Raw genomic sequence first — 27599 nt, 5'->3', positions numbered from 1 at the left:
TCATAATGACTAGTATAAATTACATATTAATAAAATCTTTTACAGTTTTTAATAATTTTCAGAATTACTATTTCGTAAGTTTCTCCCACCACACCTAAGAGAAAATACTGCAAGTTCAATTACTTTGTTTCCCTCAATTATACTGAAAATATAGGCAAGGACCACTACATGAGGTAGGTAGAAGTAGTGTTATAAATAGGAAGAAGAGTTCCGTATCTCCTACCACATTGGGGCAGCATCGTGAATTTCAGCAAAAGTGTGCCATGTGCAAAATCGTTTATATGATATATTTCAAAGTTCATTAACTTTTTTGGCCTTGGTATGAATGGCTGCTTCGAGCGTTGTTGCAGTTTAATTTCAGAAGTGGTTTCACGTTACTCCACACAGCAAGGTCGTGTTCTACTTAGAGACCTTGTGAAACTGCATGAAAGCTCGTTAAAACCCGTCTGTGCTGTGCTGCCAGTGGTGCTGGTAAAAGTATAGTCACGTTCCTTCTAGTTGATGATGTTTTTAACTAAATACTTGGGAAAGAAATAGTTTATTAAATGAAGTTAGTGGTAGAATTACACCTAAGCAGTAGGTGTCATATTTAGATAATTAATTCGAAGAAAGAGAACTGATTTGTCATTTAAACTTGTATGTTGCCTGCATAGAGGCCGCCAGAACTTAAATAAGCTACCTTCACAGATAAATGCACAAGACTAATTTTAGACTGTAATTTCTCCTTTTTCACTGAGCTGTCATATTCCTCCTCCTCTTCCTCTAAATCAGTCAAACATGGTGTGAGGTTAGTCAAAGAATTAGATTAATTGGCTTATATTTTATCCTATTTACCTCTGAGCTTTTATTCTTTTTTGATAAGAAAATTTTCAAAAGACAGGGAGAAAGAATGAAGTGGGAAAGAGCCAAGATAATAGTGAATTCACGGTTTGAGAATCCATAAAACAAACTTTCCTTAAAAGAGAGAAAGAACAAGAGGGAGAAGTCTTTTTCGAGAAGGGTATTTTACTTTCCATTCTCAAATGCTTACATTAATTCTAATAAATGATTCAACGTCTGCGTATTTCCCTCAGAGTACGTTACTGCAAACTAAAATCAACTTACTTTTGAGTTTAATTGAGCTACTTAGTCTTCATCAGTACCTGTTGATGTTCAACAAGATGAATTTGGTGATTATGGCATACATGACTGGTTTTACTTTTCGTTGACACGTTTTACAACAGTGAAAGATTTGGCTTAAGAATTTGAACACCAGGTCAGGTACCTCTTTGATTGTCAGTTTAAGGTCAATAGTACTTAAACTGAAACTCGAACGCTTTCTGAAAGGGAATGGCGTTTTTAAGTGAATCATTTCTAAAACATTCTTTAAACATTTACCGAAGGCATTAATTTTTGCAGTGATTTAAAAATAATGTTTTCAAAAATTTTAAGTAAATTCTATTTTTTAGAACAGTTTTAGCAGAAATTACAGAGATCCCATACACTGTGCCTCCATTTCCCCATTTCGTGATTTGCTAACAACTCATGGAAATGTTGAGCACAGACAAAAGACTGGAAAGAGATGCGCTGTAATGAAATGGTTATCTCTAGGTAGTGGGATATAGGTGATTTTATTTTGTTTTAACTTCCCAGTGTTTTACAGATTTCTTAAAGTGAGAATGTACATTTGCTAGGAAAAACAACCATTACTAAAAATAAACTTACTAAAATAGGGAATAGTCCCAATAATTCATCATATGTGGTTGTAGCTGTACAGTAATTCCAGAGTATTCCAGCACCTTAGTTTGACAGATCTTCCTATTTCTTACCGTTTAAGACTGAGCTTATCTTTGTTTCTAAAGTTCCTACAAGCTTTATTTTTTTCATTTCTTGTCCAGAGCTCTGCTACGCCCAAACACCCCACTACCCCGTCCATCTTTTTCCACTGGTTTCGTACACCACCTTGAAAGGCTCTGGCTTGCAGAAGTTTTCTGGGGTTACACTTCCTCTTCTAGGATGGCATTTTGCTTCCTTCCCAGTTCCAGCAATTCAGTATCTATATGAGAATGGAAAAGGCATTGAGACTTGACCCCTGCCAAGTATGAGCTGTTTTGTTGTGCTGTGATTAGTAGGCTGATGTCCTCCTATTTTATTAGAGCGTTGCAACGTATATTTCTAAGACAGAATCAGAGACCACGGATTTTTAAAATAGTTTAGGATAACGATACTTTCACAAGTATTCTTGTATATAAAAATGATTTGAAAAAATACACCTTTCTTAATTTTCCATCAGGAAATGTCAGTGCCCTTTGTGATAAATCTTTGTAATAATTAACGTTGACTGATAATGTGCTGTGTACACAGCATGTCCTATTGCTTCTTTAATCTCTCTTACAGCCTCGTAAGGTAAATACATTTTGGTGTTGTCCTCATCTTAGTAAAGACCTGGGCACGTGGGAAGGTTAAGCTCTGACCCCACACCTGGTGCGTCCCACACACGGGACTGGGACTCCGGCAGCCTCAGTGCCGCCCCCGAGCAGTCAGATTGCTGGTGTCCTGACGACTGTAAGTCTTTGGGCAGCAGCCAGCTTTTTAAACTTTTAGGGCAAAGGTTTTAGAGATTATTTAAACCCCTTGTTTGAGAGGTGTGTTAATCAAGGCTCAGAAGCGGTGTTGGCAGTAAGGTGACAGAACTTCGGTTTGATGCCCGGTTACTGTCAGTGATTGTTTCACCAGCCCCTGAGCAGGCAGCTTTCAGGGAGGAAGAGGATTTGGTGATTCTTTCTGTTCGCTCCTTCCTTCCTTCAGGAAAAGATTTCCACTAGCATTCTGTTATCAATCATCTCCTTGATTACTGCCACATCCCCAAAGTGGTCAGCAGTAGGAGGTTAACGTCTTGGGTGGAAGAGGATTTGAGTGCCGGCTTTTATAAAAGTTTAGAGTTACAGGGGTGCCTGGGTGGCTCAGTAGGTTAAGCAGCCAACTTCAGCTCAGGTCATGATCTCACAGCTTGAAGGCTCATGAGTTCAAGCCCCACGTCGGGGTCTGTGCCGACAGCTCGGAGCCTGGATTCTGTGTCTCCCTCACTCTCTGCCCCTCCCCTGCTCATGCTCTGTCTCTGTCTCTTTCTCTCTCAAAAATAAACAAACATTAAAAAAAGATTAAAAAAAGAAGGTTAGGGTTACAAATGGCTACAAGTCAGTAGAGGGAGAAGAAAAGTAGGTTGTAGGTGTAGCATTCTAGATGTTGAGGCTAAAACATTTTGTTCTTACTGCATATGCATTTGTCTTCTTACCCTCTTAGACTTTCCTAGCTGCGTAGACTGGGCTGAAGTGCAGTTTTGCCATGATAACAACCAGCACAATTATTTGTTATTTAACATAAAGTTCACCCCCTAACTGTCGGCTCCAAGAAGACAGATGCCAGACTTCTTTGCATTTTCTGCCCCAGGACCTAGTACAGTGCCTGTCAGGTGATAAGTGCTCAGAAATGTTGAATGAATGGAACTGGCTTGATTTAATTATTTTAATTTTGTCTCTCACCTCTCCCCAGACCCGCATTGTCACATAAGGATTATAACCCTGAATCCTCAATATTAGGGCATAAGGACCGATCTTCATTTCACAAATAGAAGGGGCTTTTAAAGTTGTGAGTTTAGATTTAAAATATGGGAATAATCTTTCCCAAAGACCTCATGTTCTTTTTTTTATTTTTTATTTTTTATTTTTTTGTTAAAAAAATTTTTTTTTAACGTTTATTTGTTATTGAGAAACAGAGAGACAGAGCCCGAGCAGGGGAGGGACAGAGAGAGGGAGACACAGACTCTGAAGCAGGCTCCAGGCTCTGAGCTGTCAGCACAGAGCCCAACGTGGGGCTTGAACCTACAAACTGCGAGATCATGACCAGAGCCGAAGTCTCGGCTCAACCGACCGAGCCACCAGGCGCCCCTCATATTCTTTAAAAACAAAATAAATAACATTTTATTCTGAAAAGTCACAGAGCAGTGTAAGGGAAGTAGCATCTCCCCTTCATCTAGATTTTCCAAAGTTAGCATTTTACTGTGTTTGCTTTATAGATTTTTTCCCTCTGGCTATGTGTATACAGTTTTTTCTGTACCATTTAAGGGTAAGTTGCAGACTTGATGCTGTTTTATCCCTAGATTTTTCGGTGTACGTTTTCTAAGAACATGGACAGTCTCTTATATCACCAATATGAGTATCAAACTCAGGAAATGACCCTGATTCCATCCTGTCACCATCGTGTCACCTATCTACAGACCTTATTCACATTTCACCCAGTGACGCCCTTTCTCGGGAAGGAGGGAAAATAAGTGTCCTAGGGTCTAAGACCATACGTGACGTGGGTGTCACGTCGCTTTAGTCTTACTTTGATCTTGCCTTTCATGCCCTTGACGTGCATGCATTTTGTCGATGGCCCTTCATGTTGAGTTTGTGTCATGCATTCTCATGATGTGGTTTAGACTGTGCGTTTTGGGCAGGAATATCACGGAAGAGACACTGTGTCCTTTTCGACCTCGTAACAGAAGTCACACAGTGACTGACCAGTGACGTTGAACTGGGGTCACTTGGAAGTGGTGTCTGCTTGTTTTTCTCCATTACGGTGACTTCTTACCCCCATCTCCCCAGAGGGATTGTTACGTTAGGAAGTGTCTTGTTGAGAGACACTTGACAACTATGGAAATACCCTGTGTTCTCACCAAATTTTCACCCTTGATGAGTCTTGACTGAAATGATTGTTACTTATGATGTTTGCCAAATGGTCTTTTATCTTAGACTGTTAAGTCCTGAATTAACTGGTTAACTGTTGAATACTGAAGTAGCCCTGAAGCTTGCTTGTGTGTATGTCCTAACAAATTTGAGACTAAGTTGTTCATAGAGCATTTTTTCTCCTTTTTGTAATTTTTTATTTAAAAAACATTTTTTTTTAAACACTTATTTATTATTGAGAGACAGAGAGACACAGAGCGTGAGCAGGGTAGGGGTAGAGAGAGGGGGAGACATAGAATCCTAAGCAGGCTCCAGGCTCCGAGCTGTCAGCACAGAGCACGACGCGGGGCTCGAACTCACAAACCGCAAGATCATGACCTGAGCCGAAGTCATTGGCCCAACCAACTGAGCCACCCAGGGGCCCCACATTTTTTCTGCTTTTACTACATCTTCTTTTAAAAGACTTTATTTTTTTTTAAAGAACCATTTTAGGTTTACAGCAAAATTAGGAAGAGGGGAGCCTGGGTGGCTCAGTCAGTTAAGTGTCCAACTTCAGCTCCGGTCATGATCTCACAGTTCGTGAGTTCAAGCCCTACACTGGGCTCCGTACTGGCAGTGCAGAGCCCACTTTGGATCCTCTGCCTCCCTTTCTCTCTGCCCCTCCCCAGCGCATATTCTCTCTCTCTCTCTCTCTCTCTCTCTCCCTCCCTGTCTCTCTCAAAAATAATAAACACTCAAGGGCATCTGGGTGGCTCAGTCAGTTAAATGACCTACTCTTGGTTTCGCCTCAAGTCATGATCTCACGGCTCGTGAGTTTAAGCCCCACGTTGGGATGTGTGCTGACAGTGTGGAGCCTGCTTGGGACTCTCTCTCTCTCCCTCTCTCTCTGTTCCTCCCCTGTTTGCATGCTCTCTCTCTCTCTCTCAAAATAAATATTTAAAAAATTAAGAAGAAGGTGTAGAGATTTTCCATATACCTCCTGCCCCCACAAATGCATAGCCTCTCTTATTATCAGTACCCTCCACCAGAGTGGGACATTTGTTACAGTAGCTGAGCCCACAGCGTCACATCATGACCACCCAAAGTCCGTAGTTTACGTTATGGTCCACTGCTGGTGTTGTACATATTCTAGGTTTGGACAAAGGTATAATGGACACGTATCCATCATCATAGTATCGCATAGAGTATTTTCACTGCCCTAAAAATCCTCTGTGCTCTGCCACTCATCCCTCCTACCCCAACCCCTCATCGCTCACCCCAACCCCTGCCTCACATGGCTTTTTAATAGTTGGTCCATCTTTGACTGGGTCATTGTCAAATTAGAAGTTTATAACTTGCCCTTTTTAAAAGATTCTTTTTTCTGATTTGTTTAATTTCTTGGTTAAATGTACTCCAGTGCCAGATTGTCTAGATTCAGAATCCCTCTCTACCGCTTACTGTCCCATAAATTTGGACAAGTTCTAAAACATCTCAGTGCTTCACCTTCCTCATCTGTGAAATGGGATGATGATAATACCTACCTTATAGAGTTACTGTGAGAATCAAATGAATTAACATAAAGCTAGATGCTCACTTTCATAGGAGACAACTGGAAATATTGATACCGGTAATTATTAATCAGTCACTATCTTTTTTAATTTTTTAAATCTTTATTATTTTTGAGAGAGAAAGAAGAGACTGAGTGGGGGAGGAGCTGAGAGAAAGGGGGCCAGAGGGTCTGAAGCAGCTCTGCACTGACACCAGGGAGCCCGATGTGGGGCTCGAACCCACATACTGCAAGGTCATGACCTGAGCCGAAGTTAGAGGTGCAACTGACTGAGCCACACAGGCGTCCCAATCAGTCCCTAATTTAGGTAGTGCTTTAGTTACTTTTAGTTTGGGAGATCATACTCCAGCGTTTATTCTGTTTCTCTTGATTAATAAATGGGCAGCGAGAGGGTAATAGCTCCAGTGACTGGTAGCATGATGCATGAAATAAATGACGTGATTGCTTTTATTATTTTAACACTTTGATGCATATTTATTTTCATTTTCCCAATTTAATTAACTTAAATTTCTCTGTTCTTTAATATTTATTTTGAGGTACTGACCAAAGAGCAGATTTGTACTTGGAAGGAAAAGACCAGCTTGGTGGTTGGTTTCAGTCTTCTTTATTAACAAGTGTGGCAACAAGGAAAAAAGCGCCTTTTAAGTAAGTGTTCAAGCTGAGCTAAAGGTGTCCTCACGCCGTGAGGACCTGTGCGGCGCCCTGGCCGGTGCCAGGCCCCGTGCCGAGCAGTTATCCCGGCAGAACTCGCCGTGTTGCGCTTCGCAGATGCTGCATTTTTTTTACAAATTGAAGGCTCAGGACCTCAGTGGAGGAAGTGCCTGCAGACGTGGTGGCAACGGCAGGAGAAGCAGAGTCACAAGTGGGGCCTGGAGACGGGACCGAATCGTGCAGTCTCGTGACACAGCTTTCACAGTGAGGAGCCACTTCTTACGGACGAACAAAGAAGGAGGTTTCTTGAGATGGAATCTACTCGTGGCCAAGAGGCTGTGCAGATGGTTGGAAAGGACAGTGGAGGCTTTGGAGTATCACATGAATTTAGTTGTAAAGCAGTGGCAGGGTTTGAGGGCCCTGGCTCAGTTTTGAAAGGAGTTGTTCTCTGGGTAAAACGGTGTAAGACAGCATTGCGTGCCCAGAGAAGTGGTGTGTGAAAGGCAGGGTCGGGCAGTGTGCCCGACTTCGCTGTTGTCTTTAAGAAATTGCCACGGCCACCCTCGCTGTCAGCGACCTCCACCTTGACCTGTCAGCAGCCATCAGCATCGAGGCAAGACCCTCCCCCCGGCAAGAACATTGCAGTTTGCTAAAAGCTCAGGTGATAGTTAGCATTTTTTAGCAATAAAGTATCTTTTACTTAAGACATGTACCTAGTTTTTTTAGACATAATGCTTTTGCACACTTCATAGAATACAGTAGTGGAGACATAACTTTTATATGCACTTGATCGCAGTGGTCTGGAGCCAAACCTGCAATATGTCCGAGTTATGCCTGGATATGATAAAGCACCTCCTTTATTAGCTTAGTCTCTTATTTCATGAGAAATGAGTTTGAAGTTAAAAAAAAAAAAAAACAGCAATACAGAGAAGTCTTGTCACTGACACAGACTGTAATTCCCACAAGAGGTAAAGTCAGCATCGACTGGAGGAGTGGGGAAATCCCCGAAGAGCTAGATCTTGAAACATGGGAAGACTTGACGTGGAGGATGGCACTCTGCGATGCTTGAAGACGGCCTGAGGTCACATCTCCTTGTGTCTGTAATGTCCACAAGTGGCTAATTAACTGAAACATTCTTGTTCTGTTAAATTAGGTATTAAGTTACAGATAATTGGTTTTCCTTATTCAAGTGTGTGGATAGAGAATCAGAAAAATTTTTGAATAGCTTAAGATTTTTACTATCTTACAACGAAAACCCATCCCAGAACAATTTACACGTATAGGTTTCTTGTATAACCTGCTTTTATTTGATTGATTGATTAAAGATTGTATTTTTTTTTTTTTTTTTGAGTAATTTCTACCCCCAACACGGGGCTTGAACCTACAACCCTGAGATCGAGTTGCATGCTCCACTGACTGAGCCGGCCAGACACTACTATAACCTGCTGTTAGAAGCCAGTAGAACAGCAGATGTAGTTTTCTCACATTGTCTTTTTGAAAATATTTTGAGGTAATAATCTGTTCTTTTTAAGACATAACAATACATAAGAATAAGACATTTTTCCTGGTTAGTTTTAATGACCAAAATGAAAACATCATAGATGCTCAGGAAATATTTGTATAGTGAATGTAAACATCAGAATTTTTCTAGGTATGGGGCGCCTGGGTGGCTCAGTCGGTTGAGTGTCCAACTCTTGATTTTGGCTCAGGTCATGATCCCACGGTCATGAGATCAAGCCCTGCGTCGGGCTCTGTGCTGAGTGTGGAGCCTGCTTGGGATTTTCTCTCTCTCTCTCTCTCTCGCTCTCGCTCTCGCTCTCTCTCTCGCTCTCGCTCTCGCTCTCGCTCTCCCTCTCCCTCTCGCTCTCCCTCTCCCTCTGCCCCTCTCCCCTGCTTGCTGGTGCTTTCTCTCTCTCTCAAAAAAGTAATTTCTGTGTATAAGTAGAGAGCTTATCATCTAACAGTCATCACAAATAAGCAGCTGAGAATCAGGCTTTCAAGAAAAGCTTTCATGCATAATCTGTCAAGAAAAATCCTGGTTTTTGGATCAAGCTAAGATAACTCTTTTTAAACTATAAGTGACCTTCAAAAAGACTGTTGGAATTGTGTTATCATAATAGCTGATTTGTTTTCTTAGGACAGTGGTCGTTCATGGCTTTACCCTTGGAGAAAAGGGAGAAAAGATGTCCAAGTCTCTTGGGAATGTCATTGATCCTGATGTGGTCATCAATGGAGGACAAGTAGGTGGTTCTCTAAAAAGTCTTTTTATTTTTGCTTTAAGGCTTCTAAATTGGCAGCCAAAATCTTTAATGTAGTTACTTCGATGTAAAAAAAAAATAATGAAAACCTATCTTTTATGCTAATAGCAGGTGATAGCAGGTGCCTTACTGTGTTTTAAATCTAGGCTCTTAGGTAATACCTGATTTTAATGAAAAAGGGAAGGGCTGGGGTTGTGGCCCTGTTGACTCATTTCAGGTCTGAGTCTCTGATTGGGTCCTGAACCATGCTATCTCTTTGTTTAACTGAACTTCAGAATTTGTAAAAATTTATTTCAAAAAACAATAAAAATGTACAGTTCAGTGGAATCAGTATAAGAAAACAATGAGATTACAATTCGTGCTTCATTATTACATTCTCAGAAATTCCGCCCCTTACCGTGGGTCATTAATGAGCATCATATCTGGAGTTGCTAATAATTTGGTTTATTTTGGAGTTGCTTTCAGAAAAGAAATCACCTGTCATTTTACTCCTTTGGCTTTTTTTTTTTTTTTTTTTAAAGTAGGCTTCATGCCCAGCACACAGCCCAGAGTGGGGCTTGAACTCATGACCCTGAGATCAAGACCTGAGCTGAGATCAAGAGTCAGACACTTAACCGACTGAGCCACCCAGATACCCCTTACTCCTTTGGCTTTGTACCACCCTCCTAATGTCCAGGAATCACTGCTCTGTGTAAGGAGTGGCTAGGGAGGACCGCCTCCACCATCAGAGAGGCATCAGGGCGCTGCTTCGACCCCAGCGGTCACAGATGGATGGATACAGAAATGCCCGCATCCACGCATGAAACAAGATCGCAGAGCATACTTTTTCCCAGTGTTGGTTTTTAGACACAGCTGATTTCTGAGATTGTTAGCCCTTATTTCATTACAGTGCAAGTATACCTTATGCTCACTTTGAGCTCAAATATGTCAGAGGAAGAATATCAAAAACATTCGTTCACCATTTATATGTTAATATGTTTTTCCCTCCACCGAAAGGATCAAAGCAAAGAGCCTCCCTATGGTGCTGATGTCCTTCGCTGGTGGGTGGCCGAGTCCAACGTCTTCACTGAAGTGACCATTGGTCCAGCTGCACTTAATGCTGCCAGAGATGATATTAACAAGGTCAGTGTCACTTCTTCCCATTTCCGAATAAAAAGTGAGCTAAATGACTTTTTTTTTAAATGAGGTACATTTTATTTGGCATTTCAAAACAGTGAAAACATAGTGTAATCCTAATAATTTTATATGCTGTCTTTATATTTTATAAAATATAATAATTTTATATGCTGTCTTTATATTTTATAAAATATAACCTAGCATAAGATAATACAAAATTATATTAATTTTCTATACTTTTTGTGTGCTCTGTGACCTTTCACATTCATTCCATTTATCTTTATTTTTGCCTGGGAAGCAGGTGAAAATAACATTCTTACCTATACAGAGGAACACACTGGGCCACTGAAGGGGGATTTGCCTTTATAAGGTTATAAAGAAATAACAATGAAAATTTAGTCTTCATGTGTAGAGTCCAGAGGTGGTTTCTATACCCGGGCTATTGAAATGAGAGTCTGTTTTTTGACATTTGTAGTCTCATTTAGGAATGATCTATATATAAAAAAATATCCCATTAAGAAAGTCACGAGTTGGAGAAAAATTACAGAAAAAACTTTTCAGTAAGAATTAAAGGCTCACGTTTGTTTTTGACTGCATATTTTTTTCTCGATAGCTTAGGAATACACTCCGCTTTCTTTTGGGAAATGTCAGTGGTTTCAACCCAGAAACAGATGCCATTCCCGTTAACGATATGTATGTCCTAGACCAGTATATGCTACACTTACTGCAGGATTTAGCAAACAAGGTAAGTATGAACTAATAAGCCTTTGGCAAATAGAAACACCAGCACTGTGGAATGTTGAAATTGGAGTTGCATGCAAGCAGAACAGACATTACTGGAAACAGTAGCCGTGGCACTGAGAAAAGTCCTGCTTGGTAAGGTCCACACACTCTTAGGCTCACTTGAGGTAGTGAAGTCTTAGGATTTCTTTGGTGGTTTTTCAGGAGACTCACAGTACCTGGTGGGAACGGTAGGCCCAGACTTCCCCTGAGACCACGTTTTTCTTTCGAGGTCTGCCTTACATATTTCCCCAAGAAGAAGGACTAAAGTGGAGCTATATTTTATCTGTAGATGTACTCTTCAAAGAACAGAAATAACTGAAATGACTGTTCCTCTGTGTTTCGTAAGATATTCTCTCATTTCTATATACACAGATAATTTGTGTTTTCTCAAAAATTGGAAATGTGGTTGCTTCCACGTACCCTGTGTCAGAAATGTCCCTGCAGACGTTTGCCCAATTTTACTTTTCTGGCGAAAATGAGGGAACAGTGGTAACTTGTAGTCTCTGCTGTTTTAAAATAGTGTGGTTTATCATTTAAAACCTGATTCCTGGGGCACCTGGGTGGCTCAGTCGGTTGGGCATCCGACTTTGGCTCCGGTCGTGATCTCACAGATCGTGAGTTCGAGCCTGGCATTGGGCTCTGTGCTGACAGCTCAGGGCCTGGAGCCTGCTTCCGATTCTGTGTCTCCCTCTCTCTCTGCCCCTCCCCCACTCATATTCTCTCTCTCTCTCTCTCTCTCTCTCTCTCTCTCTCTCTGTCTCAAAACTAAACATTAAAAACAAAAACAAAAAAACAAAAAAACTTGATTCCTTTGACGAGTATTCTTTTGTAGTTTCCAGAGTAGAATGTTCAGTGTTTTCTGAGGATAGTCAAATTTGATAGCCAGAAATGTTTTGAAAGATCCTGTCACTACTGCGTATCTCTTGTTTTGTATCCGTTGCCTTTGAACAGATTTTGAAAAGAATGCTCATAGGGCGAGGGCTAGGCTCACTGAGGGATCCAGGGAGGATAATGCAAGCTCACAGGACTTGCATTTTTGCTTGCTTATCCCATCTTCCCAACTTGTTTTGGCTTTTGTTCCTTAGATCACCGATTCATACAAACAGTATGATTTTGGAAAAGTTGTTCGGCTGTTACGAGCATTTTATACCAGAGAACTCTCGAACTTTTATTTCAGCATAATCAAAGACAGGTATGTGGGACTGAATATTCAAACATTTCTTGAGTGTCTCCTCTGCTTGACAGACTCCGGGCGTACATCGGTGAGCCAGACGGGCGGCACTGTGCAGTCATGAAGAAGTTGGGTTCTTGAGTTCAGGGGTAATACAACCTCATAATGCGATTATGAGAAGAGCTAATATAAGGAACGTGCTTTGTGCTCTGCGTGGTAAAGTAAGCGCTCACTAAGCAATAGGTGCCAGTGGGGGTAATGAATCTAGTGCCTGTTCTCAGAGGAGTTTATAAATTTTGAGGAGAGACCAAGAGACAGGCAGCTGTTGCCATACGAACATTGTGTCAGAGCAGTACTATCCAGTATCCTGTCAGAGGAGGGCTTGGTGCTTAGTCTTCCTGGATGGCGGGTGAGCCACCGTGAGGTGTCAGCCCCGACCCGTGAGCACCTCAGGGGCCTTACACACGGGGATCGTAACCCCCAGTCCTCCGAACACAGGAAGATGAATACCATCAACTAACGTATCAGTGGTCAGGGTTCCGGCTGTCGTCTCTCGGAAAACCGACCTGGACGCGCGCCCCTGCGGGGAGTGTTGGGGGAAGGCGAGCGCACCCGCAAGGGGCGAACTGGGACAGCGGGTTGGTCAGTAAAGTTACGTGATGGAACATCTGCCTCGGAAAATCGGAAGGTGGTTAGAGCCGGAGGATCGGCCACCGCAGGAGGAGACCCGGCCCGAGGCAGGGTCTCCCGGCACTTGCGTGCGTGTAACGCCCGGCCGCGCGCTTTGTTCTCGCCCAGGCTCTACTGTGAACGCGCCGGCGACCCCGGACGGCGCTCCTGCCAGACCGCCCTGGCTGAAATCTTGGACGTGATGGTTCGTTCTTTTGCTCCCATTCTTCCTCACCTGGCTGAGGAAGTCTTCCAGCACATACCTTACGTCAAAGGTAAGGAACACTCGATTTGTTCTCACGATGAGAAAGACCCTTCCCTGGTGAGGATGCGATTTCTGGTTTTCTCTACTCCGTGGAAGGGGCGCTTTCCCGTCCACGGGGCGCGCGTGTGGCAGGACAGGTCTTGGCCCTTCAACCGTCTCTGCCCTTGTTTGGGGCCGCGTACGATGCATTTCAGAATGGCCTTCAAGCCACCACGGAGTGCTTTCTGAAACGTACGAGCAACTTGACATTACCGCAAAATCAGTTTTTCCTCAATGCCTTTCTAAATGTGTGAGATATATTTTAGGTTTTATTCAGACAAAGTGTGGTGCCTTTAGTGAATATTTTTATCACGGTTTTTTCCCCCTGATTGTTAATTACTAAGCTTATGGTAAATTAGAACTACAGAAATTCAAACAGAAAAAGTCACTCACAATCTCGCTATCCAAAGACAACTACTGTTAATTTGGGGCTATTTTTTCGATTTTATTTTCTTCTAGGCATCCTTTTTTTCCTTTTGAGGTCTTACTATATATTTTTTCCTTTGTTTAAATTTCCAAATGTGAATATAAATATTTGGTAAACATTTAGAATGGCTCCATAATATTTACCATAAATAACAATTCTTATTTTCTGTGAATACATGTTTCATGGTTAGAGCTCTGCGTATGGTTTAAAACGGCTATATGTGAATTACTTTACCTTTTTTTTTTTTTATAGAACCCAAGAGTGTTTTTCGTACTGGGTGGATTCGAACAAGTTCTATCTGGAAGAAGCCAGGATTAGAGGAAGCAATAGAGGGCGCCTGTGCAATGAGAGATTCATTTCTTGGAAGCATCCCTGGTAAAAATGCCGCCGAGTACAAGGTCACCATTGTGATAGAGCCCGGGCTGCTTTTTGAGATAATAGAGGTGAGGAGTGGTTTGTACCTTTGAAAATGATGTTAGGATCCTACAGCCTCACCTGAAATTTGGCTTTTAAAAATCTCCGTGTAAGTAAGATTTTGTAGTTTCCAAATCTTGTAACCCTGATATTATCACAGATTCTGTTTCCTACTTTTCTGTGCTTCCTTTCCCTCCTTCTACAGAGTATGTACTTTACCAGAGGGGCAGGGAAGGTGCAATAAAGTCCTATTTGAAATGCAAAACCTTGGGCCTACTTGGATGTGACAGAAACCGATGACATTAGTTTCCACTACATAAAAATTGAGAGTTTTGTGTTCAGGGTTTAGTTTTCTGCGAATTTTGTCAAAACAAATCCAAGAACGGATTTCAATCTTTTTCTCAGGAAATCTGAAGAAAATTCATTTGCTGTAGCAAATCAGCATGCATTCTCTGAAAGCATTCATCCTATTTTTATTTCCAAAAGGACCATCAGAATTTTCTTCTTGGGATTCTTAGGGGTTCATTGGCCAGATTGACTTTTATGTTAACATACTGGCTCAAGATTTTTCTCTACTTTCAATGCTTGAGAAGAGAATTGATAATCTATATTTTAGAAGTCTTACTGCTATCATAGTTTTCTGAAAAATGACCATCTCATTTGGTTGGTAAGCTCACTTTAAGTTTTTAGTAATGTGATTAAATTAAGATTTGAGGCTTGAAACAGCTCGTCTCTAGGAGATCGTTGACCATAGCGGAGAATTTCAGTAAGATACGTTTTAAAATCTACCAGTTGGCAGGCTCAGGCTCCTTTATTTTATGAGCAGGAAACTGAGGACCGTTGCAACTGTGAGCGAGCTAAGGCTACACAGCCTAGTACTGGGCTTTTCTCCTGCATGTCATGTTTCTTTTGACTTCATTAGTTCTGAGTAGTAAGTTAAAAAAATACACCTTGTTTGGATCATTTACATTGGAAAAAACTTAGGGATTTAAAAAAATATGAATGTATTTTTCTTAGGAATTATATTAGGTAGCTGTCAGATGATAGAGTCCTGGATCTATCAGTTACTAATTACATGAATTTGTTAAAACCAAATTAATTTCCTCAAACTCCTGTTTTCTCTTGAGCTTTTTTTTTTTTAAAGGAATGTCCATATTAGCTTACTAACTCATTTTGAAAAGCAGAATTACAATGAAAAATGGAAAAATTCTCATCAGACACCCAGCTTTCTAGTACTTCTTAAGAGTTCTGGGGGTAATTCAGTTGCCTCCATTGGTCTGTGTTGCTGAAAGCAGGTCTGCTCATGTAGCGTCTTGACCCCTCTCCTAAAGCGGGGGGCAGGGGCAGGATAAAGAAGTCTGGGCCGGGAGGCCGCTAGACCTGGGCTGGAATCGCAGCTCCCCACCTGCTGCCTGAGAACCGTGGGTGAGTGCACCCCTCCAAGTGGCTTTCCTCATTTGGAAAATGGGGATAAGAAACACTGTGTTTCTAATCATAAGGGACATTTAGCATCTAGCATAGTGAGATACCTACTGACTGGATTTTTTTTTTAATTTTTTAAAATTTATTTTGAGGGAGAGAGAGGGAGAGAGAGCGCGCGAGTGAGCACAAGTTGGGGAGGGGCAGAGAGAATGAGAGACAGAATCCCAAGCAGGCTCCGCACCATCAGCACAGAGCCCGACGTGGGGCTTGAACTCACAAACTGTGAGATCATGACTCGAGCAGAAACCGAGAGTCACGCGCTTAACCGACTGCACCACCAGGTGCCCCTTGACTGGAAGATTTTATCTGAAGCGTTTCATTCTAGTTAAGAATGGATTTAGGAGGTATTGGTACCAAAGGGTTACTCACAAAACACAAGAGTCTGTAGCATTTATTCTTACGACCTCAGTTGGCAGTAAAAATTGAGATGGTAACTTTGACATGCTCGTTCCCAGATGCTACAAGCTGAGGAGACTTCCAGCACCTCTCAGTTGAATGAATTAATGATGGCTTCCCAGACAACTTTACTCCCTGAGGAACCACGAACACTAACGACAGATGTGATTGAGCGCAAAGGGACGTTTCTGATCAACCTGGAAGGTAAGGAGGCGGCCACAGTAACGAGAGGGACCTGGAGAACTGAGTGATAATCGAAGGTCATCTCCAGCTTTCCCGTGGATTAGGGGTATTCTAAAGGCAGATATGTTCTTGGAATACATCTTTTTATGGGAAGTGGCTCAAGTTTCTAAGCCAGCTCTCAGAAGCGTCCTGCATGATGACCTTGGGAACCCAGGACTAGGGAGAGGAGAGAGCTTCCCTGCTGTCCTGTGAATAATTGTAGTTGTCATTGTGTGTGAAGTTAGTTGGCCTCACTCACTCCCGTTGGCTCTTTGTGCTCCTGTCCTTTGACACTCAGTACCCTAGTACTGCCTAGCCCGCCCTTCTCCAGCGTTGACTCTGAAATTGCTTATTTTGCCCACCCTATGTTAACAGATTTAGCCATTTTAAAAAAATTATTTTAGAGAGAGTGAGAGTGCGGGCGGGGGAAGGGGCCAGAGCCGGGGAGAGAGACTGTCTCCATGCTCAGTGCAGAGCCCGACACGGGGCTCGATCCCACGACCCTGGGACCAGGACGTGAGCCGAAATCGAGAGTCATACTCAACCCACCCAGGCGCCCCAAGATGTAGGCATTCTTAATGAAGGGTTAAGGAAGATGTCTTACGAACTCGTGCCCACCACGGTCTCTCTCCCAAGCAAGTACTGTCGGTGATGCGACGGAGGCACAGCAACATTAACAGAGAATAACATGCGGGATCTCTGGGAAGGGGATGCTGCCTGTGTTTTCCAGAGTTGTCAGGTGCCATCGGGAGGCGTGAGGCTAATTTATGGGCATCAGTGTAAATCTGAGGCCTGGAAACCCTGACCACGTAGTAAAGATTCTCACTTGCTTCTCAAAATGTTAACGTACGTTGTTTGTATCATGGCTAGAAAATAACTTTCTTACGTGTATTCAGTCTGAAGCCTGAGCACTGATAATGGAGAAATTTTTGTTTTCTTTTGGTCAAACCAAGAAATTTTAAGTGGGCACACTGCAGTTGTCACTAGAATTTTTCAACTGTTAAAAATTCTTACGTAGGGGCTCCGGGGTGGCTCAGTCGGTTGAGCGTCCGACTTCGGCTCAGGTCATGATCTCACAGTCTGTGGGTTCGAGCCCCGCGTCGGGCTCTGTGCTGACCGCTTGCTCGGAGCCTGGAGCCTGCTTCCGATTCTGTGTCTCTGTCTCTCTCTGCCCCTCCCCCGCTCACGCTTTGTCTCAACTGTTTCTCCAAAAATAAATGTGAAAAAAAAATTTTTTTTAAGTCAAATTCTTGTGTAGCTAGAGAGGCAAAGTAATTTGTCAGAACTAAACCTGGATTAAATAAGAGCTAGAAGGCCTGCTCTGCTCTGCCTGAGGAGGTAACAGTTCAGTGACTTGTAGAAAGAGCAGTTAACCTCTCACTCAGGGTCTCCCGATTCCTCGGCCGTCCTCAGTCGTCAGATCGTGAGTCCCCCGTCATAGCCGTTCGCGTGTGAGGCAAATGAAGTAGGAACGGCCGGTTTACCAGGGGAAGGAGAAGTTTCAAAAAAGGAGCGGCGGCAGAGCCATCGGGAGCTAGGGATACAAGCGGACTGGCGCGTCGGAAAGCCTCTTGGTGTCCTTTCTCTCCCAGGTGGGGATATTCGGGAAGAGTCTTCCTATAAAGTAATCGTCATGCCGACCACCAAAGAAAAATGCCCCCGTTGTTGGAAGTACACCGCCGACTCTTCAGACGCGCTCTGCCCCCGGTGCACACGAGTCGTCGCCGGGAAGGAATAGGTCACGCTGCTGCTCACGGTCGAGCGTTTCCAGCACCGGCAAGAAACCCAAGATTTAGGTAATGAGTGGGAGAGGAAATGGCGGAGGAGAAGGGGCAAATTCAGAACTGTCAGTCTGTCCTGTGTTTGATAAAAAGTAACGTGTATGTATATACACACATGCAGAAAAATATACGTACGAAGACGGATCTGGACGTATCCATAATGGATTTGTTCAGAACAGAGACACTGAATATGTTTGCCTTCAGAGGTGGCTGACCGGAAAATGTTTTATATTTTATAAATCTTCTTGACTCAGGATTTAAGTTCTCTAATGTCTAAAAATAAAGGCATCTGGAAAATTACCGATACTGGTGAAGTTGTAAAAATCAAGTAAAAAATACGGTTTTGAAGGCAAACGGCAGAGGTGCGTGTTCCCCTTCAGAGACCAAAAGAGTGATTTCATTCTGCCTCACTAGTGAACGTCAACCTTGTCACAACACATCGCCACCAAACTTGTTATTCTCCTACAAGAGCGGAAAAAAACTTCATACTTGTATTTATGAATGTTGAAACATGAAAGCTGAAAATTTATTTCACTAACATCCGTAAGTTCACACCAAGGAACAGACACAGAAAACGGAAGTATGTACAGAGGGTCACTACTTACAGTACATTAGAGAAGAGCGTTTTATAAACAATTCAGTATTGGGTTAAAACCTTGCGAGGGATGGCTAATTCTATCAGCGGAAATCTAACTTTTAGAAGCCCAACAAACTCATTGCTGTCAGCGTGGGAAAGGGCTTTCACTGTTGCTTCGGCGTACTTTAAAAAGATCTGTCTCTTACAAATGAAGGAGCCGCAGCAACTTGTAAGTGAATGGTATATTCCACGTAAGCTTCGTATTATTAAATCTTTCCTTTGATTTTAAATTGTAACCATTTTTTTTTAAAGAAGACAATTTAACGGTGCTTACTTTGACCTTAGATGAGTTTTTATAACAAAGGTGAAACTTCCTTTCTCATTTTTGCAATAGTATGCAGGAAGCATTTAGGAGGTCAGTGCTATGTTCTTCCCCACCCGGTTTGCCCTGGCTCTTCTAGGTCTGCGTCTAAACACAACCTGTAACGTAGAAGTTACGACGATTTGAACATTCCTGTTTTCCTTCAGCATTATATAGTGGGACTTAACAAGGGACAGAATGCCTATTTAATGTTAGTGAAGAGAGGGGGGTGGCAGTTCTAACTAAGAAAACACGACTGGCTCTTGGCTTCCCATCACTAAGTGCAGCCGACCTTTGTTCCAGAAACCACCCATTAGTCTACATACAGTTTAATTCCTTTATTTGTGGCTAACAGGTAATAAATATTTAGCTGTTTTTTTTTTAATTTTTTTTTTTAATGTTTATTTATTTTTGAGACAGAGACAGAACATGAATGGGGGAGGGTCAGAGAGAGAGGGAGACACAGAATCGGAAGCAGGCTCCAGGCTCTGAGCCGTCAGCACACAGCCTGACGCGGGGCTCGAACTCACGGACCGTGAGATCACGACCTGAGCCGAAGTCGGACGTTTAACCGACTGAGCCACCCAGGCGCCCCTAGCTGCTTTTCTTAACCATGTAGCCATGAATTAACCATGTAATTCAATTTTAAAATTCTGTGAATGGTCCACTTTAGGATCACAAATGTAACTAGAGAGATTTGTAATTCAGCGATTGGTACAGTTCTATGAGCCATATTTTAGCTTATTACTCTCAACAATCCCCAAATTTGATTATGAGTCCTACCAGAATTAGCCTAACCAGGTTTATTCTCTAAAATGCTCATTAGGTACCCCTTCCCCCAGAAATGACACTTGGATCAAGGTGAGGATTTAAAGTTTCTTTGACCAGCCCCCAAAATTCATAACTACTTTCAGACTAAGCTTTTGGGATGCATATAACAAGTGACTACATAAAGCTAGGTAGGTTCACGAGAAATCACACGAATGGGTCTGGATGGGGCAGCGGAGATCCAAGCAGAGGCTGAGACGTTGGGCTAGCTTTCGGTCCTTCTCAGTGCTGCCACGGTACAGCGGGCCCTTCGACCAGGCTTACGGGCCCTCGCCCAAATAGTCGAGACGTCTTCCAACTTTATCTTTCAAGATTTTTAAATCAGACGGTAATTATTAAGTCTTAGACTGTTCAGTTCGTATTCGGGTGTTATCTTTTAGTTAAAAAGAATTAGGATATCCTCTGAGGATCCTCAGACATAAGACTTTTTGCTTTAGTCCTCGAGGGGCATGCTCCTCAATTCTCCAATCGCTAAAGTTGGCTTCTCACAAGTAAGTACGAAACAAACTTCTGTATCACAATGAGTTACTATGAATACCCCCGTGATCCATGACAGAGGTCAGTAATTGCACTATATGGCTACATTCCAAAAATATACCGTTATACTTGGTATTTGTGGAGCTTTTACAGAGTTTTGGTTAATCTGGTTTTACTCAACAAGTAATTATGCAGCACTTGGACTGCACAGGCACTCTAGGGCACAAGATCATCTTATTCTCTCCACCCAGCTGTGAGGTAGGTTTGCGGAGCCGTAATTATCACCGAGCCTTTTCTGGGCTGTTCCCAAGAACAGAGAACATTACCATATCCCAGAAGCAGACGTTTCTAAACACTTGTAGGAAAAATACAGCGGGACTTAAATTTTTAGCATCGTTGCCCTTTTTTTAAAACATAAATTTTACAAGATAGTACAGTTTTACAATCACCTGATGGGGATACAACTTTGAATCTTGGCAAAGGGAAATCTCAGCTTACACCGTAATTAACTTTGCCGTGTGCCTGCGTCGCGGATTCTCAAGTTGGCAAGTACAGCAGGTTGAGGTTCTGTTCAGCGTCCCTTCTGATGAATGTGATGATCTCGAACCCGTTCTTCCTCCAAAGCAAGGTCATCCTCCGGTGGCGGCAGCGTAACCTCTGGGAAAGAGCCTGTCCGCGTCCTGACTCCAGGCGGCGGCCCGGGTGTGGGACTGGAGCATGCCGACAAAAGCGAGTGGGTCGTTTCCCTCATTTTACTGACGGGGACTACACATGAACACGTTTAAATTTAATTACAATAACATTTCAAGTACAAAATATAGACTCTGATCATAACATAATCTGTAAATTATAACCCATTTGAAATAGCAAAGTTTACCAATAAAGCTACTTAAAGTGCTTACGTTAGAAATAAACAGTAAAACACCTGTTAGTAATTAATGGTATCATTGATATCTGTTTATATTTTATCTTCAATATTAACGAAAGGAGTGGATTTAGCCAGAACTGCACTTTTAAAAGTAGTATGTGTTTTTATTTTACAAAAGAAAAAAGATACACTCCCTCCAGAAAATTCCAGATCTTACTATGTAAAATCACCATGCACTAATTCGTGTTGTTCACAACTGTAGGCGGTTCACAACTGGCTGAGTGTCATGAAGAAGGACTCGATATGGCTTCCACAGCTTCAATGAGGTGTAAGGCTAAACTATACTGCCCGTGGTTTTCCGGCAGCAGCTCGATTACTTTATGTACTAGTTTAGCTGTTGTTGCGATTGGCACTTCCGTGTTTTGAAGATCCTGGGGGTTCTGCAAATGGAACAAAAAATAACCAGTCATACACAACGGTAACTGTTGGTCGCTTCAGAGTTATCAGAATAGTTATTTCCTAGTAAGAATGCTTTTCTTTGGACCTAAATTAAACTTGGAAATCTTCTCCTTAACCGTTATTAAATATGCATTTGAGAAAACACCCAAGGGCACCTGGGTGGCTCAGTCAGGTAAGCGTCCCACTCTTGATTTCAGCTCAGGTCACGGTCTTCCGGTTCGTGAGATCGAGCCCCACGTCGGGCTCTGCGTTGACGGCACAGAGCCTGCCTGGGATTCTCTCCCTCTCTCTGCCCCTCCCCCGCTTACTGTCTCTGACAGACGACAGACAGACAGACAGGTAGACGGCAGGCATCCAGTGGCCTCATCGATCCCACGCTCTCGTACTTACCATCGCTTTCAGCCAGGTACAGAGCGTGGGTGGGAGTCGGGCCAGCAGCTCCATGCCTTCCTTCGTCTGGGTGCGGAGGAGCGCGTGCGCCAGTCTCTGCCCTGTTAACACCAGCAGCTGAGAGGCGAGGACCTCTTTGTCATGAACCTGGAGGATGGCCTGAGGAGATGAACGTGGACAAACGTACGGTAAGAGCTAACAGACTTATTTACTCTAGGAAAGGCTTTGCCAGTGAAGAGATGCCCGTTCATTTTTGAGCTGTGGCCATGTATACAACCAAAGAAGAAAAGTCCAAATCAAATTTGGCATTCAAATTCAGATTTCTCCTCATCACCTAATTTTTCTTATCCCCTAATTTTTTAATTTAATATGACCGGAAGAGTCAGTTTTTAAATTTCCGGCAAAGAAGGGGACCTAAAATCGCATCATGACTGCTAACGACCCTCTAATGGCTTCCGAACACACTCTGAATCACCACGAGCTACGAGACAGGACCTGGCCCCTGCCGACCTCCCGCCTCGTCTCTGACGTCTTCCGTGCTACGTACGGTCCCCCACGCGGGCCCTTCTGGCCTGGCATGCTGCCAAGCTAGTCCCGCTACGGGGCCTCTGTTCTTGTCGCTACTCGGGCCGCGAGCTCTGTTGGCCCAGTTTTCTGTTACTGGCTGCATCTTCTCCTCGGGGGCTCGGTTCAGATGTCACCTCTGACCACCACTGTTCGTCACAGCGTTTCTCAGTACAGAAGTCAGCGTGCTCTTCTGCTACCAGCAGACTATTGATCCCACGAGGAAGGGATCTGGTCTGTGTGTTTTACTCTTGTGCCCTTTGCATAGAACAGGCCTGACACACTGGAACAGTCTGTTAACACAGACCAGAAACGGGCAACTGATTACAGTTTTATATTTTAATATTCTTTTATTTGGGGGCCTAGAAGTTCTAACAGAAAGAAAAGCAAAAAGCTTAACTGGAGACTTTTCTGATTCTTTACTCCAACTATAAACGTTCTAACTTGAGCCCCCACCTCCCGCTCCTAGGGTGATATTACCTCTTCTCCTAAGTGGTCAACTCCATAGTTGTAGAGTTCCCCCACATAATGCCTTCGAACAACATCTTCACTAACTTGAAGGTGATGAGCCAAATCCACGGCCAGAACTGGCCAATCTTGGTCTCTCCCAAAAGGAGTGGTCGGTGCCTCTTCGGAGGACTCTCTGTCCTTCATGACCGAATGCTGGGCCTGGACGGCTGCACTAACGACTTTCAGTAAGAACTCAAAAATGGAGAAGGACACAGAGCACTGTTAGTATATCTCGTTTTAAAATGTCTAAATCAAAGTAACTGTTGGCTTTCCTCTCAATCAGGGTAGCTTTTCCATTAAAATTAATGATCAAAGAGGAATATATACTTGAAAGGAAAAATGGCTCTCCAGAATACCCTGGAAGTGGTCGTCAAATTAAGACCTGCTACGTTTTTTATTTACTATTACTTTCTGAGACACACAAACAAAATCCAGTAATTGTAATTTACCTGTTGTCGTACAGAAATAAAGTTTGGATCCATTTCCCCACTAGGTAATAACTGAATTGAAGTTAGGTCTTTGAAAAATGCATTCTTCCCCTGAAGAGAAAGAAAAGACCAAAAAAACTGATGAGTACATTACTATTAAAGGCAAGACAAAAGATTTTAAAATTTAGTCATTTAATGGATAAGTCACGGTTGATGTTTCTTCTCCTTGAACAGTAACAGTTCAGAATTTTATTCACTTAATTTTTATAATAATTATCTAGTATACGGTAGGCAGCCTTTAAGGTATGATCCCCCTCCCCCTGCTCTGCAGGCCTCGGGTAGTCCCCTGCCCTTGAGTGGGGGCCGGACCTGGTGCCGGCAGAAGAGCAGAGATGTTAGCGTGTCACCTTCCAGATTTGGGTGCTCACATTCGCGCTCCTTGCCCTGAGGGAAGCCCGCAAGCGGATCCCCCAATCTCCACCCCACTTCGGCCTCGAGATGGGACTGCCGCCCCGGCTAAAACCCTACCTCAAGACTCCTGAAAGCCTTTGAGCCTGAGGCACCTAACTAAGGGGTGGAGGGCGGGCAGAACCCAGATTCCTGACCCAGGAAAATGGTAGTAAATGTTTGTTGTTTTCAGCCACTAAATTTTGAGATAATCTGTTATGCAGTAATAGATAACAAAGACATGTGTGTACTCTGAATTCTTTTAAAAACACTTGTTCAACTCGGAAGACATCTTTAAGAGAGTGGATGTGCGTCTGAAAAGGCGAAGCAGAACATCAGAAAGCTGGATTTCAGAACTTCCTTGGAAGGAAGTGTAACACAGAGCCAAGAACACTGGCCTCCGGACGTTGCCAAGACCCAGCTTCTAGTCCCAGGCCCACACCTGCCACCATGTTATCTTGGACAAACGACCCCACCATCGCAGGCTGCTGTGTGTTCACCTGCAGACAGTCATCGGGTATCTTCTAACGTATGTTCTAGACTCAAAGGTTATCCGTAGCGTGACTGCCAGTGAGGATAAAGCTACTCATCCTTTAGTGAGGAGAAACAGCAGACTCCCTAGGGCAAGGCCCCGCAGTACAGACATCGCTGATTCAAAGTTTTTCCGCAAACTCGCGCACAATTTGTTACTCTCTAGATTCCGCCTGGTGGTCTCAGTTCTAATGAGGGTCTACCGTACGTGAGAGCCTCTGGGCGGGGAACACGTATGCACAGCTAGCACAGCACCATTTGTTTACCACGTTCTCGACACCGCTCAGCACTTCGTGTTAAGTGAACGTAACCCTCAGAACCACCGTAAGGCAGGTACTAGAATCGTCACTTCTGAATGAGAAAACGGAGGCCAGGAGAAGCTCAGGAAGATCGCCAGGAAATGGCAGAGCTAGGATTCGGTTTGACCAGCCAAACCCCACCGCCTCTGCACGTGAGAGTCCCACAGCTGTCTCGGGGCATCCCGGCATGACCTGGGCCGGGACTAACATCACCACCGGGCTTGTCCAATACGTGTTCTGGTCTCACAAGCTCCCTGAGGGGACTACTGAGCTGGGCACGCGGTTTTAGTTTTTCTTTAAAGAAAAGAAATTTACCCTCTGCTTTTACAAACATCAACGCAAGCTATAAACATTCATCCAGAATCCATGTTCACAAATGTAAAAACTATATCGTTACTTTATGAGGTAGATAAAAATTTGTCATCAGCCTTCTACCTTTCAAAGGTCAACTACTGAGATTTAAACGTGAAAATAACTTTCTTAAAACATAGCTACTTCTGTTTATATCTACCCCCTAACTCAACACATCCAAAACCCCTCTACATGGGCTTCCTTGGGAAGCCACGAGCCTTCCAAGCTTGGGAGCTCACGGAACTGGTGCCCCTTCTTGTCCTGCGGCACTTTTCCCAGCCCGTCCTCATGGTACGGGTTCCCCCAGACCCTCCACGACTTCCTCCTCCCCAGTCCACACCCTCAGCGACTCATCGCTGTCACTGGGTCCCCAGACCACGGCCGCGTCTCCCCTCTTCTGCATCCTGCTGACGCTGACGCTTCTCTAACGTCTCCTTAATTTTAAATTTATTAAACATTTACTGGGCTCTTGTGGCGTGCCAGGCATGGCACAGAGCCGGGGGAACAGCGAAGACGTGGTAAGTTAGGGAGTGCAGACCAAGACCTAGAGAAGGTGACACTTAAGTGAGAAAGGGACAACACGCAGAAGCTGTGGCCACAGCAAAACCACGGTCTAGGAAAACGGACCACCGCGGTGAGAAGAGGGCAAAGTGTCTGCCTGCTCTCGGGGAGGGGGTAATCAGGAGTCGCTGAGGGGCAGGTGCACGGAGGAACGGGTGGAGGGAGGAGAGGCAGCCCCTGGTGCGGGGAGCCTTCCTCTGCCTCCAGCGCAGTAACGGGCCGGCGTCTCCCGCCCCACCCGCGCTCTCCCCGCTAAAGGGACCTGTGAATTCGGGACAAGCTGCTGAGCGTTCCCTGCGTTCCTTCTTCAGGGGGCAGCCTCTGTGCAGGGAGCAGGAGCCTGAAGGGCAGCCCGCACGAGTCCAGCCGTGCCCCAGGCACGTGAGTCACTGAGGGGGAAATACACCACTTTCCCACAAGGCTAAGCTGTGTTCTCCAACTCTGCTTCTGTCAGTGAAAGGCTAAGGAATAAAGCTGGCCAACCGCCTGACTTCTGATTTTCATCTCCAGCTGTCTGGATCCTGTCTGAGTAAATGTGCGTTCTGGAAAGGGAACTGTGGCAGCGTGGGACTGACTGGATGGAGAGAAAGCGGAAGACCAGAAGGCCTGAACTGGGTGATGGGGAGGGACGGACGGAGGCGGTTTCAGGAAGAATCGACGAGAGGGGCTCGAAGGGGAGACAGCAAGAGACCTTCAAGGCTTCCCGTCCGCCCGGGCGCAGCCGGGGATTAGGAGGACAGCAGCGTAGGTCAAGGGCAGAGTGCGGGTAAGGGGTCGAGACAGATTTTAGATATGAAGTGTCTGGGGTCGCACAGCACATTCTGAGAGAGACAGGATCCCCCTGAGTCACACAAGTACCGAGCAACTTCAAGTAGGAAAGAGGAGTCTGGCTCCTCGTCCCGCGAGACCCTCGGCTCCGAGGTGGCTCGGGCGTCCTCGGAGGGACTTACCTTACTATCAAAGAGTGAAAGCGGCTTCACGGTTTTCAGAGAAAACCTCATAATGGCGAAGAGGATGGAGCACAGGACGGAATGGTGCTCCACCAGCGGGTAGTGGATGTGTTTCTGCTCGAAGGCCAGCTCCACGATCGAGATCGGTCCTTCGACGGCGAGCCACGCGTCCTCCGTATCCAGGACAGGTGCCTGCATTTCATCCCTGCTAACGTCGGCCTACGTGTTTTCAGAACAGAGAACTGTGTTCAGAACCGGAGAGATAACAGCTTGCAAACACGTTAACGAGCTTTACCAGTGGGAAGTACAAACCCCTTTTGTCCCCGCACCTCCGATTTACAACAACAAATCTAATCCTTTATAAGAAACCACCATTTGGGGGGCTTAAGTCAAAACTAAGAAATGAATAAATGAAAAAACTTTTTTCTCTAGTCCAATGATTTTAAAAACATTTAGGGGTGCCCGGGTGGCTCAGTAAGTTAAGCGTCCAACTTCGGCTCAGGTCACGATCTCATGGTTCATGGGTACGAGCCCCACATCAGACGCTGTGCTGACAGCTCAGCCTGGAGCCTGTATCGCATTCTGTGTCTCCCTGTCTGTCTGCCTGTCCCCCGCTCGTGCTCCCTCTCTCAAAAATAAACATTGAAAAAAATTAATAAAAAAATAAAAACATTTACTGTCTTAGACAGTTCAGAATGCAAATACACCTCTTTTACCTCCATTAAAGTCTGAAGAAGATCCAAGCAGGAGCCGAGGAAAGAGGTCATTGCCGTGTCGCTCATCCCCACATCCTGTTGTTTTTTTTTTTTAAAAGGAACATAATTAGTGCCAGAAGCAAAGCTGCTACACTTACTATCAGAAAAATAAAAAACAGGCCTATGTAACTGTCTGCACTGCACAGACAGGAAGACACGGGCACATTTTATTCCTTTCTTGAGCGTCAACTAATTTTAAATCGGGCTTTAAAACTTATGGTACCACTATCAACTTTATGAAAGTTAGTGTTCTTCGTGTGTTGAAAGACACGGTGTCATCAGACGCCACGGACGGTGGCACTCTGCTTGCGGGCAGG

General features: G+C 44.0%; 2 protein-coding genes across 6 annotated transcripts in view; one reads left to right on the top strand and one right to left on the bottom strand.

Annotated features, from left to right (window-relative positions):
* The window catches only part of IARS2 (isoleucyl-tRNA synthetase 2, mitochondrial), a 63764-nt gene extending 45538 nt beyond the window's left edge, over positions 1 to 18226 (top strand). The window contains exons 15-23 of the mRNA XM_019465662.2: positions 6789 to 6897; positions 9041 to 9143; positions 10158 to 10283; positions 10891 to 11022; positions 12146 to 12252; positions 13030 to 13175; positions 13884 to 14074; positions 15983 to 16127; positions 17738 to 18226. Of these exons, the coding sequence (XP_019321207.2) occupies positions 6789 to 6897; positions 9041 to 9143; positions 10158 to 10283; positions 10891 to 11022; positions 12146 to 12252; positions 13030 to 13175; positions 13884 to 14074; positions 15983 to 16127; positions 17738 to 17883 (1205 nt within the window). The 3' untranslated portion in view covers positions 17884 to 18226. The remainder of the gene's footprint in view (positions 1 to 6788; positions 6898 to 9040; positions 9144 to 10157; positions 10284 to 10890; positions 11023 to 12145; positions 12253 to 13029; positions 13176 to 13883; positions 14075 to 15982; positions 16128 to 17737) is intronic.
* Positions 18227 to 18430: 204 nt separating this feature from the next.
* The window catches only part of RAB3GAP2 (RAB3 GTPase activating non-catalytic protein subunit 2), a 102280-nt gene continuing 93111 nt past the window's right edge, over positions 18431 to 27599 (bottom strand). For 4 of the 5 annotated variants that reach the window (XM_053908962.1, XM_053908964.1, XM_053908963.1 and 1 more), the window contains 6 exons: positions 27244 to 27318; positions 26528 to 26746; positions 23410 to 23499; positions 22931 to 23152; positions 21887 to 22045; positions 18431 to 21477 (listed from right to left, as the gene is read on the bottom strand). In XM_053908962.1, the coding sequence (XP_053764937.1) occupies positions 21322 to 21477; positions 21887 to 22045; positions 22931 to 23152; positions 23410 to 23499; positions 26528 to 26746; positions 27244 to 27318 (921 nt within the window). In that variant the 3' untranslated portion in view covers positions 18431 to 21321. The remainder of the gene's footprint in view (positions 21478 to 21886; positions 22046 to 22930; positions 23153 to 23409; positions 23500 to 26527; positions 26747 to 27243; positions 27319 to 27599) is intronic. The other variant, XR_008424542.1, reaches the window with a different exon arrangement.

Source organism: Panthera pardus, unplaced genomic scaffold (genome assembly GCF_024362965.1).
Source record: "Panthera pardus isolate Hobbes unplaced genomic scaffold, ASM2436296v1 HiC_scaffold_21, whole genome shotgun sequence".
In the NCBI taxonomy this organism is placed as follows: Eukaryota; Metazoa; Chordata; class Mammalia; order Carnivora; family Felidae; genus Panthera; species Panthera pardus.
The sequence above is the reverse complement of the archived record's forward strand: the minus strand, read 5'-3'. Positions and strand labels throughout refer to the sequence as shown.